The sequence below is a fragment of the Panthera tigris genome, chromosome D1 (genome assembly GCF_018350195.1).
Source record: "Panthera tigris isolate Pti1 chromosome D1, P.tigris_Pti1_mat1.1, whole genome shotgun sequence".
Lineage (NCBI taxonomy): Eukaryota > Metazoa > Chordata > Mammalia > Carnivora > Felidae > Panthera > Panthera tigris.
The window spans coordinates 21,897,537-21,913,224 of NC_056669.1; the positions used below are offsets into that span (position 1 = coordinate 21,897,537).

The following is a 15,688-nucleotide window of genomic DNA, read 5'->3' on the forward strand; positions in this document are numbered from 1 at the left end:
ATTGTTTTTTGTTTGGTTTATTTCCTTCTGACTCTGCTTCTTTCATTCTTTTTTAATTTATTTTATTTTATTGAGTTTTTGTTTGTTTTTATCCAATAGAGCGCAGGGTTGCAGGAGAAAAGAATCAATAGATGAAAATAGCAAAAGCACGTGCAGGGCTAGCTTTGGGCAGTTTTTTCACTTTGTGTGACTGGACTTCTAGCAGGTGTATGGTGAATATCAGTCAAGATTGAACACCGAATTCCAAATTCCACCAGCACTTCAGTCTGGAGTAGATCAAGAAGAAGACAAGAAAGAGGTATGTAATGATAATTGCTTTTGGACACCAGCTTTTCTACTATAATAGTGTGAAATTGGGAACAATTTATTGTGTACTTACACATTTAGAGCTAATACTACAAGTTCCATGGATAAAGGCAAAGAAGTTACTCGACTCTTTATAATGTGTTGAACTTTTCTTCTAAGCCCCTAGGATTTAAGATAACCTTGATGTAAAATCAGAGATCTGATCCTAGTGAATTTTTCCCATTAGTCTATATTTGTTACAATGACCTAAAGGAAGAGTTTTAACTTATGACTTCCTTTTTTCCCTTCTCAGTCTAATGTTAGTTTAAACCAGCAGTTTTTAACACTGTCCATGTGCTAGAATCAGATGTGGAGCTTTTTTTAAAATACAAATGTCTTGACCCAAACCAGATATACTGATCAGTATCTGAAAAGGTAGGTTTGGGGCATCTGTGTTTTTAAAGAACACCACTGATAATTGTGACGTATCCTCAATATTAAGAACTGGCTATTAGACTCTCATAATTTTTACCGAAAGGACATCAGCTGCTCAAAGGGCAAAACCACGTCTGTGTGTGCACTAGTGCCCTTTGAGTAGCTTCTGTCCTTAAAAGAGAATGTATAAACCCAGAAGTATGAACAGGTCACACACAGGGCAGTAGCACTGCTTTTATTATACTTGTTCCCTTTAAAAGTATGATGCTCAGATATTCCCAGTCCTTCTTCCCTCTTTCCACTGTATTAGGCTTGGTTTCGAGTATACTTTTGTGATATGGTTTTAATTTTGAAAAGTTAAAGTGACTATTTTTCTTTCATAAAATACCTCTCACATTCTTTCTTTGGCTTTCTATGGTACTTAATAACTTGGGAACACAGAGTAAATATAGTACCAAATCTTATCATGTCCTATACAATCATTTCCTCAAGTGCTGTTGACCAAGGACTATACTAAGGGCAAAAATCAATACTTCTTTCTCTGATTTGTCTGTAATATCTAATAGCCATGTGCTTGAGAATATAAAGCTCTTGCTGTATGTGATATTATCCTAGGTCACCATAAATAGAAATTAAGGACTGGGCTCATGCGTGGCTCAATCGGTTAAGTGTCTGACTCTTGATATTGGCTCAGGTCATGATCTTGTGGTTGTGGGATCGAGCTCTGTGTCAGGCTCTGTCCTGAGCACAGCCTGCTTGGCATTCTCTCTCTCCCTGTCTCTCCACCCCTCCTTCATGCATGTGCACATGTACATGTGCTCTCCCTCTCTCCTTCTCAAAATAAACAAATAAACTTAAAAAAAAAAAAGAAATTAAGGACTTAATTCCATGTAACTTTTGTAATATGTAGTTTTCTTGTCTATGGCACAAGGAAATTTTCCTTCCTTGGGAAGTCCTCTGAGAGCAGAATCTTAAGAAATTTTAACTTCTTTCCTTTAGCGTCAAAAGCAATACCTGCGATACAGACGACTTTTCATGGATATTGAAAGAGAACAAGTAAAAGAACAACAAAGGCAAAAAGAACATCAAAAGAAAGCTGAAAAGTAAGTTCTTTGATCCTTATTATGAGCCTTCAATTGCCAGTTAAGATGATTTTGAAAACTGGGTTTTAGAAATCATTAGGCATAGTAGAAACAAGTGTTTTTGATCTGGAAAGAAGTATGAAAAGTTGGTTAAGAGCTATGGTTTTTTTTTTTTTTTTTTTTGGTGGAATTTTTTTTTTTTTGGAACAATCTTAAGTTTACAGCAAAATTAAGCAGAAAGTACAGAGAGTTTTATTTTACCTCCTTTGCCTGTACACATGGACTGCCTTCTCCACTCTCAACATCCTATAGCATGGTAGTACAGTTGTTACAACTGATAAACTTCCACTGACACATCATAATCCATATTTTACACTAGGATGCACTCTTAGTGTTGTATACATTCTTATATATTTTGACAAATGTGTAATGACTTGTATCCAAATAAATGACATATGATGTCATACAGATGTCATACAGAATAGTCTTACTGCCCTAAAATGCTTTGTGCTTCACCTCTTCATCTTTCTCTTCCCCAGCCCATGGTAACCAATGATATTTTTACTGTCTCCATTGTTTTTCCCAGAATGTTATATAGGTGGGATACAATATGTAGCCTTCTCAAATTAGCTACCTTTCACTTAGTAATATTCATTTAAGCTTCCTCTAATACCTTTCATAGCTTGACAGCTCATTTCTTTGTAGCACTGAGTAATATTCTATTGTCTGGATGTACCAGAGTTTATCCATTCAGCTTCTGAAGGACTTCTTGGCTTCTTCAAAGATACGGAAGTTATAAATAAAGCTGCTCTACATGTTCATGTGCAGGATTCATTTAGGTGTAAGTTTTCACCTCCTTTGGGTAAATACCAAGAAGTATGCTTGCTGGATCATATGGTAAGAGTATGTTTAGTTTTGAAAGAAACTGCCAAACTTTATTCCAAAGTGGCTGTACCATTTTGCATTTCTGTCAACAATGAATGAAAGTTTCTGTTGTTCCACATCCTCTCCAGCATTTGGTTTGTTAGTGTTTTGGTTGTCAGCCATTCTAACAGTTGTGTAGCAGTACCTTGTTGTTTTAATGTGCAGTTTGCTGATGACCTATGATGTGGAGCACCTTTTCATATGCTTATTAGCCATCTGTACATTTTCTTTGGTGAGGTATCTGTTTAGGTTTTTGGCTCACTTTTTAATTGGACTATTTGTTTTCTTATTCTGGAGTTTTAAGGGTTCTTTGTTTTGGATAATAATCCTTTATCAAATGTGTCTTTTACAAATATTTTCTCCTCATCTGTGGCTTTAAGTCTCATTCTTTTGATACTGTCTTTTGGAGAGCAGAAGATTTTAATTTTAATGAACTCCAGCTTATAATTATTTTTTTTTCATCTATCATGCCTTAGGTATTGTATCTAAAAAATTGGGGTACCTGGGTGGCTCAGTCAGATAAGCATTTGACTCTTGATTTCAGCTCAGGTCATGATCTCATGGTTCATCAGATCGAGCCCTGTGTTGGGCTATGTACTGACAGTGCTCTCTCGCGTGCACTTTCTCTCTCTCTCTCAAAAAACAGAAAAATATATATATATATAAAATTATTTGCCATACTCAAAGTCACCTAGATTTTCTTTTGTGTTATCTCCTAAGAATTTTGTCATTGTGTGTTTTACATTTAGCTTGATAATCCATTTTGAGTTAATTTTTATAAGGGATGTAAGATCTGTGTCTGGGTTCATTTTTCTGCACATGGACATTCAGTTGTTCCTATACCATTTGTTGAAAAGACTATCTCTGCTTCCCTGTATTGCTTTTGCTCCTTTGTCAGAGATCAGTTAACTTTATACCGGTCTATTTCTGGGCTCTCTTTTCTGTTCCACTGACCTATTTGTCAATTCTTTTGCCAATACCACACTGTCTTAAAAGAGAAATGATGCCTATGAGAGACTCACTTTAGCTTTAAGGACACATATAGGCTGAAAGTGAAGGGATGGAAAAAGATATTCCATGCAGTCAGTGGTCACCAAAATAGAGTGGGGGTGTCTATCCTTATAGAAGACAAAATAGATTTTAAGTTGAAAAGGGTCACAATAGACAAAGAAGGTTCTTATGTAAATTCATCAATATGATATAACAATTAAAAATATTTACGCACCCAACATCAGAGTACCTAAACAGAAAGCAAATAATAACAGAATTGAAAGGAGAAATAAACACCAATACAATAATAGTGGGAGACTTTAGTACCCTCCTTTAAACAATGGATAGATCATTCAGGCAGAAAATTAATAAGGAAACTGGTTTTGAACAACACTATAGTCCAAATGGACTTAACAGACATATGCAGAACATTCTATCTAACAGCAACAGACTGTGTGTTCTCAAGAACACACAGACCATTCTTCAGGATAGATCATATGCCACGTAGGCCATAACACAAGTCTTAACAAATTCAAGAAGATTGAAATTATATCAGGTATCTTTTCCAAACACATTGGTATGAAGGTAGAAATCAGTAATGAGGAAAATTGGAAGATTCACAAATATATGAAAATTAACACAATCCTGAATAACCGATGGGTCAAAGAAGAAATCAAAAGGGAAATAAAATGTTTAGACAAACAAAAATGGAAATACAACATACTAAATCTTATGGTATGCAGCAAAAGCAATTCTAAAAGGAAAGTTTATAGCTAAAAATGCCTTCAAAGAGAAATGATCTCAAAACGACAACCTAATCTTACACCTCAAGAAACTAGATAAAGATAAGCAAAGTAAGCCCAAAGATAGTAGAAGGAAGGAAATAATAAAGATTAGAGCAGAATAGGAAAAAATACAAAAGATCAATGTTACTAAGAGTTGGTTTTTTGAAAAGACAAACAAAATTGAAAATACTTAGTTAGAGGCACCTGGGTGGCTCAGTCAGTTTGGTGTCTGACTTCAGCTCCGGTCATGATCTCACAGTTTGTGAGTTCAAGCCCTGCATCAGGCTCTGTGCTGATATCTCAGAGCCTGGAGCCTGTTTCAGATTCTGTCTCTCTCTGTCTCTTTCTGTCTCTCTCTGCCCCTCCCCCGCTCGCTCCCTTCCTGTCTCTCTCTCTCTCTCTCTCTCTCTCTCTCCCTTTCTCTCTCAAAAATGAATAAACGTTAAAAAAAAAGAAAGAAAATGCTTAGCTAGATTAACCAAGAAAAAAATGAGGACTCAAATCAGTAAAATTATAAACAAAAGAGGAGACATTACAGCTGATACCACAGAAACACAAAGGATCATAAGAGACTACTGTGAACACTTATATGCCAACAAATTGGACAACGTAGAAAAAGATGGATAAATTTCTAGAAACATGCAACCTATCAAGGCTGAAACATAAATAAATAGAAAATCTGAACAGACCAACTGCAAATAAGAAGATTGAATCAGCAATCAAGAACTTCCCCAAAACAAAAGTTCGGGACCAGATGGCTTCATTGGTGAATCTACTAAACATTTAAGGAAGAATTAATGCTAGGTCTTCTTAAACTCTTCCAAAAAAACTGAAGAGAAGGGAGCACATTTTGATTCATCATGAAGCCAGCATTACCCTGAGAGCAAAACCAGACAAAGTTGCTACACGAAAAGAAAAGTACAGGTCATCCTGATGAGTATTGATGTGAAAAGTTTCAACAAAATATTAACAAACTGAACTCAACAGTACATTAAAAGGGTCATATATCAGGAACAAGTGGGATCTACTCCAACGATGCAAGAATGGTTCAGAAACCACAGATCAATCAGTATGATACACTGCATTAACAGAATGAACGATAAAAATCATGTGATCATCTCAATAGATGCAAGAACAGCATTTGACAAAATTCAACATCCATTCATGATAAAAGAAACTCTCAATAAATTGGTATAGAGGGAATGTATCCTATATGATAAGCCTACAGCTAAACGTCATACTCAATAAAAAAGCTGAAATCCTTTAAGATCATGAACAAGACAAGGATGCCCACTCTCCCCACTTATATTCAGTTTAGTACCAGAAGTCCTAGCCAGAGCAGTTAGATAAGAAGAAGAAATAAAAGTCATCCAAATTGGAAAGGAATAATCAAACTCTATTTGCAGATGACATATTATGTATGGAAAACCCTAAAGACAACACCTAAAACTTGTTAGAACTAGTAAATGAACTCCGTAATACCGTATTTTGCAAGATACAAAATCAGTTTACAAAAATCAGTTGAGTTTCTGTATATTAACAATGAACTATCACAGAAATTAAGAAAAAAGTCCTATTTGCAAAAACATCAAAAAGAATAAAAAATACTTAGGAAAAAATTTGACCAAGGAAGTGAAAGATCTATACACGAAAATTAAAACATTGATGAAAGAAATTGAAGAAGATGCAAATAAATAGAAAGATATTCCAAGCTCATAAATTAGAAGAATTAATATTGTTTAAAATGTTCATACTATCTAAAGCAGTATACAAAGTTAAAGCAGTTCTTATCAAAGTTCTAAAGACAGAAATGGGAAAGACAGTCCTAAATTCTAAACTCTGTATGGAACCATGAAAGACCCCAAATAGTGAAAGAAATCTTGAGAAAGGAGAACAAAGCTGGAGGCATTACACTTCCTGATCTCAAGCTATATTACAAAACTATAGTAATCAAAACAGATGGTAGTGACATAAAACAAATACAGAGATACAGGGACAGAATAAAGAGCCCAGAAATAATTTACAGCAGAGCAGTCATGAATATACAATGGGGAATGGATAGTCTTTTCAATAAATGGTGTTGGGAAAACTGGATATCCACATGCAAAAGAATGAAAAGTGGCTCCAGTTTTCACCTTCACAAATCAACTTACACCTTCACAAATCAACTCAAAATGGATTAAAGGCTTGAACATAAAACCTGAAACTATAAAACTCATAGAAGAAAACATAGGGGTAGGCGCTCTGACATTGGTCTTGGCAATGATTTCTTTTTAAAAATACTTATTTTATTTTTGGGAGAGTGCAAGCAGGGGAGGGGAAGAGAGAGGGTGACAGAGGATCTGAAGCGGGCTGTGCACTGACAGGCTGACAGCAGCAACCCAGTGTGGGACTTGAACTCAACAAACCATGAGATATTGACCTGAGCTGAAGTTGAACACTCAACTGACTGAGTCACCCAGTTGCCCCTTGGCAATGATTTTTGAATATGACGTTGTAAGTATAAGCAACAAAGCAAAAAGAATCAAGTTGGACTGTATCAAACTAAACAACTTCAGCACAGCAAAGGAGACAATCAACAAAATGAAAAGGCAACCTGTGGAATAGGAGAGAATATTTGAAAAGTATATATCTGGTCAGATGTACATATCTAAAATATATAGGGAAGTTCTACAGTTAAATAGGAAAAAAACAACCCAATTAAAAAATGGTCAAAGGACCTGAATAGACATTTTTTCCAAGAAGACGTACAAATGACCAATAAATATATGAAAAGGTGCTCAACATCACTAATCATCAGGGAAATGCAAATCAAAACCATAATGAGATATCACCTCACACCTGTTTGAATGGCTATTATATCAAAAACACAAGAGATAAGTGCTGGCGAGGATGTGGGGAAAAGGGAACCCTTGTACACTGTTGGTGGGAATATAAATTGGGGCAGTCACAATGGAAAACAAAATGGAAGTTCCTCAAAATATTAAAAAATAGAACTACATATGGTCTGGCAATCCCACTTCTGGGTCTATATCTGAAGGAAGAGGTGTCTGTACCCCCATATCCATTTCAGCATTATTCACAATAGCTAGAACATGGAAGCAACCTAAGTGTCTGTCAGCAGATGAATGAATAAAGAAAATGGCACATGTATAATGGAATATTATTCAGCAATGAAAAAGGGAAATACTGCCGTTTGTGACAACATAAATGAACCTTGAAGGCATCATGCTAAATGAAATAAATCAGAGAAAGAAATACTTTATGATATCACTTATATGTGAAATCTAAAAAAATGAACTCATAGAAACAGAGATAGATTGGTGTTTGCCAGGACCTGGGGGATGGGGGCAATGGGATGTTGGTGAAAGGCTGTAAACTTTCAGTTATAGGATAAAGGAGTTCCGGTGACCTAATAATGTACAGTGTGGTGACTATCATTACAGCACTGTACTGCATACTGGAAATTTGCTAAGAGAGTAGATATTAAATTTTTTCATCATGCCCACACAAACACACAGTAACTGTGAAGTGATGAAAGTGTTAACTAATATTGTGGTAATCAGTTCACACTATATATGTATATGAAATCATTAATACATATTGTACACCTTAAATTTACACAATGTGTTTATCAATTATCTCTCAATAAAGCTGAGGGGGAAAAATGTGATTTCCAAAGCAAGGACTTCACTTCTTATCCAGCTGGTCTGAGAGTGATTCTGCATTTATTCAGCAAACATTAATCTGGCACTTTCATATCATGGGACTGTCCTAGGCATAGGCAATACAAAGATAAATAAAAAGTGGTTCCTTTGCTTGAGAAATTCATAATCTAAGGTGAATGGGGGAATAATTGTATACAAATAAGTAGTATAATTATTACAATAGAAGGAGTAGGCACAGAGTCCCTGAGAACACAGAAGAGGGATTACTGATTCCATCTGGAAAGTTAGAGAAATTATTACATTTCACTTGGGCCTAGGTGGATAAATGTGTGTTTATTGGGGAAGCAGATAAGGATGGTAAAGTAGAAAAATCAACATAAACTGAGAGTGGTAGCAAATAATAGTATTCATACAGAGTTTTATAATTTAGAAGGGCTTTCATATGTAATTTTTTTGGAATTTTTCAACAAACAAACATTTATTGAGAGCCTGGCACATGCCAGGTGCTGACTATATGCCAAGAATATTAAATGTGTATGTGGCAGGGTAGTGGTTCATAGCACAGGTTTTGAATCAAATAGTCTTAGGTTTGAATATGCAACTTATTAGTTGTGTAACCTTCAGCATGTTTCTTAACCTCCAAGACTCAGTGTTTTTAATTATAAAATGAGGATTATAATACCTGTCTCCTAGGTTGTTGATAGAATTAAATGGAGAAATATATGTAAAATACTTAACATTGTATTTGGCATTTAATAAAATCATAGTAAATAATATATATTACTATTGTGGTGGTAGTGATGATGATGATGATGATGATGAAGGTAAATAGGATGAACACCAAGGAAGGCCAGACAAATAAAGAAAAGGAGATGAAAATAATAGTTATAATGCTACATGAGAAGGCAGGGACAGGCTAGGGAGGTTTGTATATAGATGAGTTAATACCCAAGCTGGGTCTTGAAGCATGAATTGGAATTTGATAGATCATCATGAAACTTCATGTAAAAGTATAAGGTATGTGTGGGAGACAGTGTGGAAACTTGGGGTGGCTAAATTGGTGGCAGTGAAGTGGCAGAGGGGCTTTCAGAAGGCTGCTGAAAAATTTTAAGGCATAAGTCTTAGGATCAGATTTATAATTTTAGGATTACTCTGGCAGCAGAGTACAGAATGGTCTGGAGAAGACAGAAAACTAAGGCAAAGAGTCTAGTTAATAAGTTATTTTAGTAGTTCAGGTAGGAGATGATGGGGACATTGGGAACAGGGAGTCATATATTTAATAAAATTTAAAAAATAGAATCCATATGACTTGATGACTAATTGAGTTTGGTGTTGAGAGGAATCAAGGGTAGTTTCTAACTTTATTCTTGGATAACTGAATGGAAGGGTAGTACCATTAACATAGGTAGGGAATTCCCAAAGAAGAACTAGATTTGAAAAAAAAGCTAGCAAGTTCAATTTGGGACATTGAGAAGCCTCTGGACTATTAAGGGAGGGCTGACCTATACACATTTGGGAAAAAAAAAAGAACTAGAGTTCTGGCAGCAATGAGAACTAAAGATTTCTTTAGGAATTTTTAGTATGTGTTTCAACATGAATTGAGACCAAAAACAGCTATTTCTGGGAGACAGAGATTCAAGGGGAACTTTTGTTGGTTTTCAGGTGCTGAACTAACAAAATTCAGACTTTGAGGAGCCTTCAAACACTCTATCAGTTTTCTCCTTAAGACAATGTCTAAATTTGTGCAATAAAGAAGGCTGAAGGTCTAAGTTGAAAACTTCTGGAAAACAGAAATTTTCTATAATCTCACAGATTATAGACCCACCAGCACGAGGTAGGGGAGTTAGGACCCAGTGAATATACCAGACTTTCAGTCAAAAAGAGACTGAAGACTTCTACAGGAATATGGAGAGTTATACACTAACAAGATGGTCTAACCAACTGTAGGATAAACCTTAATTAAACTGTAAATCTGCCTTGATTCTGCAGAGTGTCTGATTGGATTAAGGTGTTGTACCCTGCCTTCTTTGCCTAGCAAAGAGTGAACTTTTTTTGATCATAGATAATATCATTTGGTGTTTCTAAATTTGTTTAAAATTTGTTTTTAATGTCTATTTATTTTTCACACACACACACACACACACACACACACACCATGAGCAGAAGAGGGGCAGAGAGACAGGGAGACACAAAATGCGAAGCAGGCTCTGGGCTCTGAGCTGTCAGCATAGAGCCTGATGTGGGGCTCAAACTCACAAATTGTGAGATGAAGTCAGACGCTTAACCTAAGACTGAACCACCCAGGCGTCCTTCTAAATTTGTTTCAAAACAACAGTCAGTGTTCAATCAGAAATTTTTAGGCATATCAAGAGATAGGACCAGATGACCAAAAGCCAAGAGGAAAAAGACAACAGAAGCAGACTCACAGATGAAACAGATATTGGTATTAGCAGACAAGGACTTTAAAACAGTTGATTACTATACTCAAGTAAATAAAGGAAAAGATGAAAAAAATAGATGAAGATATGGAGAATTTCACCAGAGATTGGAATCTATAAAATAGAATAAAATAGAAAGTCTGGAATTGACAAATAGAATCTTAAAATGGTAACTCAGTAGATACACAATGAGATACCACTTCATACTTAGTGGAATAGCTTGAAGAAGGAGGAGGGGGAAGGGGATATCAGATATTGGTAAGGATGTAGACAGTATTTTTCTTAAGTTTAAACCAAGAAATGTATTTATTAATAGTTGCTAATACATATAAAATCCAATTATTTTTTGTGGTTGTATTTTTAAAATTAATTAATTAATTAATTAATTTTTAAATTTATATCCAAGGTAGTTAGCATATAGTGCAACAATGATTTCAGGAGTAGATTCCTTAATGCCCCTTACCCATTTAGCCCATCCCCCCTCCCACAACCCCTCCAGCAAGCTTCTATTCTCTATATTTAAGAGTCTCTTATGTTTTGTCCCCCTCCCTGTTTTTATATTATTTTTGCTTCCCTTCCCTTACGTTCATCTGTTTTGTATCTTAAATGTCTCATATGAGTGAATTCATATATCTGTCTTTCTCTGACTAATTTTGCTTATCATAATACCCTCTAGTTCCATCCACGTAGTTGCAAATGGCAAGATCTCATTCTTTTTGATTGCCGAGTAATACTCCATTGTATATATATACCACATCTTCTTTATCCATTCATCTGTCAGTAGACATTTGGGCTCTTTCCATACTTTGGCTTTTGTCGATAGTGCTGCTGTAAACATTGGGGTGCACGTGCCCCTTGAAAACAGCACATGTGTACCCCTTGGATAAATAACCTAGTAGTGCAATTGCTGGGTTGTAGGGTAGTTCTATTTTTAATTTTTTGAGGAACCTCCATACTGTTTTCCAGAGTGTCTGCACCAGTTTGCATTCCCACCAGCAGAGAAAGAGATCTTACCAGAGAAAGAGATCCTCTTTCTCCACATCCTCGCCAACATATGTTGCCTGAGTTGTTAATGTTAGCCATTCTGACAGGTGTGAGGTGGTATCTCATTGTGGTTTTGATTTGTATTAACCTGATGATGAATGATGTTGAGCATTTTTTCATGTGTCTGTTATCCATCTGGATGTCTTCTTTGGAGAAGTGTCTATTCATGTCTTTTGCCCATTTCTTCTCTGGATTATTTGTTTTTTTGGGTGTTGAGTTTCATAAATTCTTTATAGATTTTGAATACTAACCCTTTATCTGATATGTCATTTGCAAATGTCTTCTCCCATTCTGTCGGTTGCCTTTTAGTTTTGCTGATTGTTTCCTTTGCTGTGCAGAAGCTTTTTATCTTGATGAGGTCCTGGTAGTTCAGGACTTTTTTTTTTTCGTTTTCGCTTTCGTTTATTTTTTTTCGTTTCCCCTGCCTCTGGAGACATGTTAAATAAGAAGTTGCTGAGCCCGAGGTCAAAGAGGTTTTTGCCTGCTTTCTCCTTTAAGATTTTTATGGCTTCCTGTCTTACGTTTAGGTCCTTCATCCATTTTGAGTTTATTTTTATGTATGGTGTAAGAAAATGGTCTAGGTTCATTTTTCTGCGTGTTGGTGTTCAGTTTTCTCAGTACCATTTGCTGAAGAGACTGTCTTTATTTCATTGGATATTCTTTCCTGCTTTGTCAAAGATTAGTTGGCCATATGTTTGTGGGTCCATTTCTGGGTTCTCTATTCTGTTCCATTGATCTGAGTGTCTGTTTTTGTGCTAGTACCATACTGTCTTAATGATTACAGCTTGGTAATACATCTTGAAGTCTGGGATTGTGATGCCTCCAGCTTCGGTTTTCTTTTTCAAGATTGCTTTGGGTATTCGGGGTCTTTTCTGGTTCCATACAAGTTTTAGGATTGTTTGTTCTAGTTCTGTGAAGAATGCTGGTGTTATTTTTATAAGGATTGCATTGAATATGTAGATTGCTTTGGGTAGTATTGGCATTTTAACAATGTTCTTCTAATCCAGGAACATGGAATATTTTTCCTTTTTTGTTGTGTGTCTTCAATTTCTTTCATAAGCTTTCTATAGTTTTCAATGTATAGTTTTATTCCTTTGTGTTGTCTGGTTGCTGAGGCTAAGACTTACAATATTGTGTTGAATAACAGTGGCAAGAGTGGATATCCCTGTTGTGATACTGACTTTAGGGGGAAAGCTCTCAGTTTTTCCCCACTGAGAATGATAGTAGTGGTGGGTCTTTCACATATGGCTTTTATGATTTTGAGGTTTGATCCTTCTATCCCTACTTTCTTGAGGGTTTTTATCAAGAAAGGATATTTTGTCAAATGCTTTCTCTGCATCTATTGAGAGGATCATGTGGTTCTTGTCCTTTCTTTGATTGATGTGATATATCACATTGATTGTTTTGTGGATATTGAGCTAGCTCTGCATCCCGGCTATAATTCCATTTGGTCGTGGTGAGTAATTCTTTTAATGTATTGTGGAATCCAGTTGGCTAGTATCTTGTTGAGGATTTTTGCATCCATGTTCATCAGGGAAATTGGTCTGTAGTTCTCCTTTTTAGTGGAGTCTTTGCTTTTGGAATCAAGGTAATGCTGGCTTTAAAGAATGAGGTTTGAAGTTTTCCTTCCATTTCTATTTTTTGGGACAGCTTCAAAAGAATTGGTGTTAACTCTTCTTTAAATGTTTGGTAGAATTCCACTGGAAAGCCATCTGGCCTTGGACTCTTGTTTTTTGGGAGATTTTTGATAACTAATTCAATATGTTTGCTGGTTATGGGTCTGTTCTAATTTTCTATTTCTTCCTGTTTCAGTTTTGGTAGTTTATATGTTTCTAGGAATTTGTCCATTTCTTCCAGATTGCCCATTTTATTGGCGTACAATTGCTCGTAATATTCTCTTATTATTGTCTGTATTTCTTCAGTGTTGGTTGTGATCTCTCCTTTATCATTCGTGATTTTATTTATTTGGGTCCTTTCCTTTTTCTTTTTGATCAAACTGGCTAGTAGTTCATCAATTTTGTTAATTCTTTCAAAGAACCAGCTCCTGGTTTCATTAATCTGTTCTGTTTTTTTTGGTTTTGATAGCATAGATTTCTGCTCTAATTATTATTTCCTGTCTTATGCTTGTTTGGGGTTTTATTTGCTGTTCTTTTTCCAGCTCTTTAAGGTATAAGGGTAGGTTGTGTATCTGAGACCTTTCTTCCTTCTTTAGGAAGGCCTGGATTGCTGTATGCTTCCTTCTTATGACTGCCTTTGCTGCATCCCAGAGGTTTTGGGCTGTGGTGTTATCACTTTCATTGGCTTCCATGTACTTTTTAATTTCCTCTTTAACTTCTTGGTTCGCCCATTTATTCTTTAGTAGGATGTTCTTTAGTCTCCAAGTATTTGTTATCTTTCCACATTTTTTCTTGTGGTTGATTTCAAGTTTTGTAGTGTTGTGGTCTGAAATATGCACGGTATGATCTCAGTCTTTCTGTACTTGTTGAGGGCTGTTGAGACCCAGTATGTGGTCTATTCTGGAGAACGTTCCATGTGCACTGGAGAAGAATGTATATTCCGCTGATTTAGGATGAAATGTTCTGAATATATCTGTTAAATCCATCTGGTCCAGTGTGTCATTAAAAGCCATTCTTTCCTTGTTGATTTTTTATTAGATGATCTGTCCATTGCTGTGAGTGGGGTGTTGAAATTCCCTACTATTATGGTCTTACTATCAATGAGTTTCTTTATGTTTGTGATTAATTGACTTATATATTTGGGTGCTCTCACATTTGGCACATAAATGTTTACAATTGTTAGGTCTTCTTGGTGGATAGACCCCTTGATTATGATATAATGCCCTTCTCCATCTCTTGATACAGTCCTTATTTTAAAGTCTAGATTGCCTGATGTAAGTATGGCTACTCTGGCTTTCTTTTGTTGACCATTAGCATGATAGATGGTTCTCCATCCCCTTACTTTCAGTCTGAAGGTGTCTTTCGGTCTAAAATGGATCTCTTGTAAACAGCATATAGATGGGTCTTGTTTTCTTATCCATTCTGTTACCCTGTGTCTTTTGATTGGAGCGTTTAGTCCACTGACATTTAGAGTGAGTACTGAAAGATATGAATTTATTGCCATTATATTGCCTGTAGAGTTGGAGTTTCTGTTCTCTGGTCCTTTCTAGTCTTTGTTGCTTTTGGTCTTTTTTTGTTTGTTTTCGTGTTTGTTTTTGTTTTTTCATCTTTTCTCCCCTCAGAGAGTGCCCCTTGAAAGTTCTTATAGGACTGGTTTAGTGGTCACAAACTCCTTTAGTTTTTGTTTGCTGGGGAAACTTTTAATCTCTCCTTCTATTTTGAATGACAGCCTTCTAGATAAGGAATTCTTGGCTGCATATTTTTCTGATTCAGCACATTGAATATATACTGCCAGTCCTTTCTGGCCTGCCGAGTTTCTGTGGATAGGTCTGCTGCAAACCTGATCTGTCTTCCCTTATAGGTTAAATACTTTTTTTTTTCCCTGCTGCTTTCCTGATTCTTTCCTTGCTGAGTATTTTGTGAATTTGATTATGATATGCCTTGTTGATGGTTGGTTTTTGTTGAATCTAATGGGAGTCTTCTGTGCTTCCTGGATTTTAATGTCTGTGTCTTTCCCTAGGTTAGGAAAGTTTTCCACCATGATTTGCTCACATAAACCTACCCCATTTTCTCTCTCTTCATCTTCTGGGGCCCCTATGATTCTGATGTCATTCCTTTTTAATGAGTCACTGAATTCTCTAATTCTTATATCGTGCTCTTTTGCCTTAGTCTTCCCCTGCTTCATTATTCACCGTAAGTTTGTCCTCTGTATTGCTGATTGACTGCTCTGCTTCATCTATCCTTGCCGCCGTAGCAACCATTGAGATTACAGCTCAGTTATAGAATTTTTTATTTCATCCTGACTTTTATCTTCACAGAAAGCGATTCCAATCTGTTTTCAACCCCAGGTAGTATTCTTATTATCATGATTCTAAATTCTGGTTCAGACATCTTGCTTATATCTGTGTTGATTAAGTCCCT

At 35.9% G+C, this 15,688-nt stretch overlaps 1 protein-coding gene across 7 annotated transcripts in view; it reads left to right on the forward strand.

Annotated features, from left to right (window-relative positions):
* CCDC15 (coiled-coil domain containing 15) overlaps positions 1–15,688 on the forward strand; it is an 84,591-nt gene that overhangs the window by 29,293 nt on the left and 39,610 nt on the right. The window contains exons 13-15 of one of the 7 annotated variants that reach the window (XM_042957968.1): positions 203–298; positions 1,720–1,823; positions 9,832–10,130. In XM_042957968.1, coding sequence (XP_042813902.1) covers positions 203–298; positions 1,720–1,823; positions 9,832–9,838 — 207 coding nt within the window. In that variant the 3' untranslated portion in view covers positions 9,839–10,130. Of the gene's footprint in view, positions 1–202; positions 299–1,719; positions 1,824–9,831; positions 10,131–15,688 lie in introns of those variants that run through there. The other 6 variants (XM_042957969.1, XM_042957970.1, XM_042957971.1 and 3 more) reach the window with 6 other exon arrangements.